The sequence below is a fragment of the Crocodylus siamensis genome, chromosome 5, assembly GCF_052110815.1.
Source record: "Crocodylus siamensis isolate JL-2025a chromosome 5, ASM5211081v1, whole genome shotgun sequence".
Classification (NCBI taxonomy): Eukaryota; Metazoa; Chordata; order Crocodylia; family Crocodylidae; genus Crocodylus; species Crocodylus siamensis.
Genome location: NC_143399.1, coordinates 132,740,263 through 132,746,984, shown reverse-complemented (window position 1 = coordinate 132,746,984; position 6,722 = coordinate 132,740,263). Strand labels below are relative to the sequence as shown.

General features: G+C 42.0%; 1 protein-coding gene across 1 annotated transcript in view; it reads left to right on the top strand.

The window, feature by feature from the left end:
• The first annotated feature begins 226 nt into the window (after positions 1-226).
• SLC6A20 (solute carrier family 6 member 20) overlaps positions 227-6,722 on the top strand; it is a 32,190-nt gene continuing 25,694 nt past the window's right edge. Inside the window, exon 1 of the mRNA XM_090046344.1 lies at positions 227-405. Coding sequence (XP_089902470.1) covers positions 285-405 — 121 coding nt within the window. The 5' untranslated portion in view covers positions 227-284. The remainder of the gene's footprint in view (positions 406-6,722) is intronic.

Genomic DNA, 6,722 nt, shown 5'->3' with positions numbered 1-6,722 from the left:
AAACCTGTATTCACATCCTTGCCAGAAATGCAAGTCAAAAATGGGGCAGCTATTCACCCCAAGTGCCTGTTTTATAGCTCTTTGTGTGTGCCTATAATCTATTTACCAGCATTCCTACTGCACTATGTGCCTGTTAATAAGATTAGTAATTAAAAAGCTTGATAGGAATTGGCAAGTGTACTCCCCCCCGAGTTAGATCGGCGCTGAGTCTTGGGCAGGGCTTGAAGAGAACCTGAAGGAGTGAAGTCAGGAACTCTTTGCTGAAATCTGTGCCTGCAAATGAAATGGAGAAATCCCGACCATTGTGGGACAATCCCTTACAGTTTGTTTTCGCCTGCATTTCTTATGCAGTGGGGCTGGGAAATGTCTGGAGGTTTCCGTATTTATGTCAGATGTACGGAGGAGGTAAGTGTGGTTTCTGTTTCTTGATTTCCCCCCAAATGGGCGCAGCACTAGCATGTTAAACAATTTTAAACCAGAACATATTGCCCACGACAGCACAGTACCCATCTACCAGGTTTCCATACTCAAAGAGGAGTTGAAGGAAGGTCTTTATCTTATGGAGGCAAAAGATATAAAATACATGAGCAAGTCTTCAATGTCACGTTGAAGACGCTATCCTAATACCAAATCACTCCTTCCAGAAGGAAGAACAACACTTTCTAAATGGGGACAGGTTTCCATGGGATGAGTTCTCCCATCCACCCCTTCCTGAATTGCTTTTAGGGTATTGGAAGCCAGTGCATTTGCCTTATAGGTTTAAAGGTGGGATTTAAAAAAAAAAGCTAAAGAAAGAGTGGCTATTTACATTGATTTAATTAAGGGATTACTAATAGATAGTCAAGCTGCTATCATGAATGCATTTCTGCTATATAAATCCTCATATTAGAAAGACTATATTTAGGCTTGAAAATTACCTAGAAGCTCGCTGAAACTATTTGGTCAACAGGAGCACTACAGCTGAAAACCTCACAAGAGGCTTTGGGCTGAAAATGTAGTTTAAATTGGTCTCGGCCCAAAACGAATTCTCTTTGCAATTTTCTTACCCTCTCCAAACTATAGAAAGACCCCATTTACAGATGCACCCAATGCCTTTTTTTTTTTTTTTATACCCTTATAAATAAAAAAATCTTCTAGAAAGTTAACTAGAGAAAATCCGTAACAGCCGCTTCTAATAAGCGGTTACCTTGTGGAAATGACCACCTTTAAAGAACCCTCATAAGGTTTCTAAAACAGTCTACTTCTATTCACATCCCTATGCTCCATCCATCACTATGGCATCGGTGTTCCTCTCACATGTGCATTAAGTAATGTGATACTATCTGTCCCCTATAGTTCTTTCACCTTTTTTTTCTTCCCAGGAGAAAAAAAACTGTGTATAGATCTTTAATATTTTTTAGCCCTAAGTTTGAAGCCCATTTTTACCTAGTTGTGAATGTGTGCTGATAATGTCTGTGACTGCATAATACCCATTTATAAGTGGATTAGCTTTGATGTGCCATCAAGGCTTGGTCCACAACTCCCAAAGATCAGTAGAAATCTTCATTTATTTCTGTGGGTTTTTCATCTAATCTCATCATAGCAGTAGATACTACAGTGGTTGGAGCTGTCTACATACCTAAAATGAAGTATATTAGTGAGGTGATGCGCAGTTCCCACTGGATTCTTAAAAAAAAGCAAATGCATCAAAGGGTGAGGTCTTCATGCCTGAAAATAAATGCCAGAATACACTTACAAACTGTATGCAGTCAGCTCTCCAGTATAGACAGTCTGTCTCTGCAGAGATGTTCTAAAAGACACTTAAACTCAAATATCAGGTATTTTATTGGAACAAAATTACCTTGCTCAGTTTCTCTTATCAGTTTCTACCATTGTAAATCTTTATGAACTAGAAAAGGCTATAAAGTATGTACCTTTGTTTAATGAAAAAACTCCAGCCTGGTACTAGGGACCTAACTAGAGCTGACCAATAGATACTGCATTGTTATACAGCACCTAGCTCATGCTTGCAACTCCATGCTATACAAAAGGAAAGTCAGTCCTTGTTCTGAACAGAATTCAATCTAAATGCTCTTATCACTGACAATAGTAAAGAGAAAATCCTTATATACTTTAAAACCTGTTATCTTTCCTCTCATTAACTCATTTGTTACTTCTTCCCCTCCTCCTGAACTAAACCACAAAGAATAAGGAGCTGGTCAGTTATTCTCAGGACTGGCATTATTATTTTTCAGTGTTTAAAATTATACCCAGGTGAAACTGCCTATTAACTTTAAAGAATTGAAAAAGTGTTTCTAAAATAGCATTATGTGACAGTCTAATGCATTTTAAACCACTTGGACTAGATCATTAGTTCAGAAAAGAGGCAAATATTTAAAAAGACAGTAAGACCATGGTTCAAAACTAAGAAGTGTTAAATATGCAGTAATGGGACCTGTCTCAATTCTGCCAGTCTCTCTGTGTTCAAAGTTTACTTATGCAGGCCACAACACATGTACAGTTACGTAGATAAAGTTAAAGATGCACTGGAATCTGCTTATAGTAAACATGGGCATTGTGACACTCTTGCAGAATGAGAGAGGCCCAAAACACAGGAGGCCAGTGCTCATGTGATGGTAACATCACTGACATCAGATGAAAATCGGGCTGGGATCTGAGCCTGGAAATGAAGTGTTCATGAGGTGTTTGGACCTAGGGTCTATTATGAAGAGAGGGACTGATTGCAAAGTCTGGATCCATTCCAAGCATGACCAAAGCCGAGAAAGTTTTGGATCTGGATTCCTGAGTGAGCATCTCCTCTAGAGAATAGTGAAGCAGAATGAAAGCTCCCAATTATTTTATGGAGTTTTAATATGGCAAACTGCTGCTCCAGTTATAGTGAAGTGGGGATGGTGAAAAAGGGATTTTGCCAAAGGACCCATCCAGATGCCATTACTGCAGAGCTCCTGTGACAGCCTCCACTGAGTGTACAAGATCCATTAGGTCTCTGATAACTCCTTTGCAAACTGGGCAGTTATCTAACAACTAACAAACAAAGGGGTTGTTAATAACACCACAGCCAGGAGGTAGAAAATTAATTCTCTGTATAAAACGGATTATTGCTCAGCATTTGCTCTGGCTCCTTTGGCCTCCATTACTGTGCAGATTGCATTCATTTTCAGTACTGAGCAGAACCCATTGTGAGGAATGTTAATACTGGGGATTAAATTTCAAATAACAGATGTTTACGTAAATATTTTGGCTTGCTGTAAAAGGGAATCTGGGAAAGGCTTCACAAAATCTGTTTTTTCATTTAGTCAGCAGGTCTTTCTGAAGCGCTCTTAAAGTCAAGGGCAGGGGCTTTTTCCCAAAGAAAATCACAGTCACACCCTGCCGGTTCAAGTACTCACAGCAGTGTTGACAATATTGACTTTCCACGACAGAGAATCTTACCATTCCTTCCCCTCTTTCACTCTATGAAAGGAACAAGATCTGGCTGTCTCTCTCTTGATCTGTGGCAAGGAGAGACCTATTCTGTCTGCATGGTACAAGGCAGATCCATGCTGATCCCCGGTGGGTGAGCATGGCATATCTCAGCATGGCAGTAGTGTGTGCCTCTCTTTCCTCGGATTAGGTTCTCAGATGTGTTGCTGGAACTTTGCTGGTGAGCAGCTCATACAGCTATGGGCATTTTCCTGCTGCTGGCTCATCTCCAGCTGAGGAGGTAAAAGGCAAGGGAGCTGAGCTTTTGCATCTCTGATCAACTTTAATGGCTGCTGTGGGTGCTCAGCAGCTCTGAGAATTTGGTTACCACAATGCATGACTGCTGGTAAAAAGGCATTCAGCAAACGAGTCTTACTCTGTTAAACCGATTCCGGCAAATGGTTTGTCTTTGCTCAGAATGCCCTTGATGGATGGGATCATTAGTCCAATAACATAGTTTTCATGAGGATAAGATGTCTTCCTTTTCACTAAGCATAAATGATACAAAAAGAGGAAAATCCCCGAGGAAGACCATAGACTTTTCCTCCAACTCTGTGTACCCAGGAAGTTCTTCTCCTCTGCTGTGGCTTGCTCATGGTGGCTATCAATTCTGGGGAGTGGAAGGCCTCTTTTATGAATGGATTAGCTTTGATGTACCATCAAGGCTTGGTCCACAGCTCCCAAAGATCAGTAGAAATCTTCATTTATTTCTGTGGGTTTTTCATCTAATCTCATCATAGCAGTAGATACTACAGTGGTTGGAGTTGTCTACATACCTAAAATGAAGTATATTAGTGAGGTGATGTGCAGTTCCCACTGGATTCTAAAAAAAAAGCAAATGCATCAAAGGGTGAGGTCTTCATGCCTGAAAATAAATGCCAGAATACACTTACAAACTTACAAACTGTATGCAGTCAGCTCTCCAGTATAGACAGTCTGTCTTTGCAGAGATGTTCTAAAAGACACTTAAACTCAAATATCAGGTATTTTATTGGAACAAAATTACCTTGCTCAGTTTCTCTTATCAGTTTCTACCATTGTAAATCTTTATGAACTAGAAAGGGCTACCTGTTCCTCCACACAAGTACTGTGCCAAAATCATGAAGCCTAATGACTACAAATTATGCCTATATATTTCCCCACACCATGGCCTATCAAAGCCCTACCTTCTGGCCTCCATGGAAACTACTCCAGAAAGCATAAAATAGTCCTGTTGCCAGAATTCACTTCTTCCATCTCTCCCAAATTCAGCATGCTGTCCACTGCAGAGCTCTTCCTACAGCTTTCATTTAACACATACCCTGAGATAGCAAGGAAAAAAACTCCATCAGAATCTGATAAATGCTTGTCAGAGCTGTATCTCCACTGCCCCCACCTGTGATGCCAAGAGCCTTCCTTCAATTTTCAATGCTGTTCATGACTTGTATTATGAAATTACTTCATCTATTGCCATCTGACAAAATAAGCCCATTTGCAGAGACATGGTATGCTAACTTGAGGAGTACAGGCCACTTCGCTTTATTTTGTTTTATACTCCAGACCTCCCTTCCCCATGCACACACACGCAGAGTGGCTCAGTCAGTTCTCCTGCCCTCTATTTTTCCCATGTGCTGTTGGGTGTTGCTCTTTATGCACATTCTCTGTCTGTCCTCTACTAAGACATTATAGGATAACCACCTTGATACCCTCAGAAGGCAGAACCACTAAAAAGTGCTGTGATAGGTGTGGATTTGGCAATTTAGGCTACTGATGGATTATGAGGGGGAAAAGAGCTGTAATGTGTGTGCAGCTCCGCTGGGGGACAAATCCTCAGCTGATGTATGCACTTTGAAGGAGTTATACCAATTCACACCAGCTAAGGAACTACCTTGGGTGGGAGGGGGGAGTAGGGGTTTAACCAGGTCAGATTAAGGTGTCAACCTAGCTAGGAAACCCCTTCGTACTTCTTAGGGCTGTGCGAAATTTCACTGGCAGTTTCGTTTCAGTGCTGTTTCAACTTGTTTCGAGCTTGAAACAGCAAAATCAAAATGAAACGGAGAGGTTCGCAACAGCCTCGAAATGAAAGGAGGCAAGTTGAAACATTTTGAAATTTTCAAAATGTTTTGAGTTTCGAAGCTCAAGCTGGGCTTGCCTGCAGGGAAACAGAAACTACAGAGTAAGGAGAGGGAGGGGGACTAGGAGGGAAAGTGGGCTGGAGGGGGAAGGACTGCTCTCATTATTGACTGCGTATCTGGCCAGTGACTGTCCTCCATCCCTGAGGTCTCTTCCAAGGATCTGGGGGAGGGATGGAAAAAAATGCATAAAAGGCAGCATGGCTTGAACTGCTCTGCTTTCTGCCTTGGTGTCAGTTGAGTGAGGGTGTACCTTAATACACACACACACGCACAGTGTCATGCACACACGTCACAAGTTTTACCTGTCAGCAGCTAGAGGTGCAGGGCCCCAGAACCCAGACTCCCCCTGCACCGATCTCCTTGACAGCTAGCAGGCTTCATGGCCGCAGCAGGGCCTAGCAGGCCTGCAGTTTTCACCCCCCTCTGCCCTAAGACAGACAGTCCCACAAGCACCCATGTCACAAGTTTGGCTTGTCCGTAGCTTGAGGTGCAGTTTCTCCCAAGCCCCTGCACCTACCTCTTTGAAACTTGGCAGGCTTCGTTGCCTCAGGAGGAGCTGGCATGCCTGCAGTTTTGACCCTGCTGTGGCTTAACACTTACACGTGACATGAGTTTTTTTGCTTTCAAGACTTTGATGCGCAGTTTCCCTGAAACCCCTACACCTATCTCCTGGACACTTAGCAAGCTTTATGTCCTCAGAAGGGGCTACTATTCCTGCAAGTTTCATCCAAATCAGGCCAGAAATGACAAAGTTATAGGCTGTTTCCAGCTTTCCCATTATAGCCTATGGGTGAAATATCGAAACAGCAGCAAAACAATGAAACTGTTTTGACGAAACAAAATGGAAAGCAGTTTTGAATCGAAATTTGAAACTAAATGCTGTTCTGTTTAAATGAAACGCAAGTCGAAATGGAATGGTGCTGTTTCGCACAGCCCTAGTACTTATAACTTGGATAGGACCTTTGAGGTTTGTTCTTTACTCCCTCCCATACTGAACATTGTGGTCCTGTTAAGGAAAATTAATGTGAATTAAACCTTTCCCCTTCCGTCTTCCCCCTTCCATTATGCTTTAACAGCTTGGACAACAATTAGTTACCCTTTAACAGTTCTAGTCTTGTACATTGCTCAAAACAAACTCCTTGGACA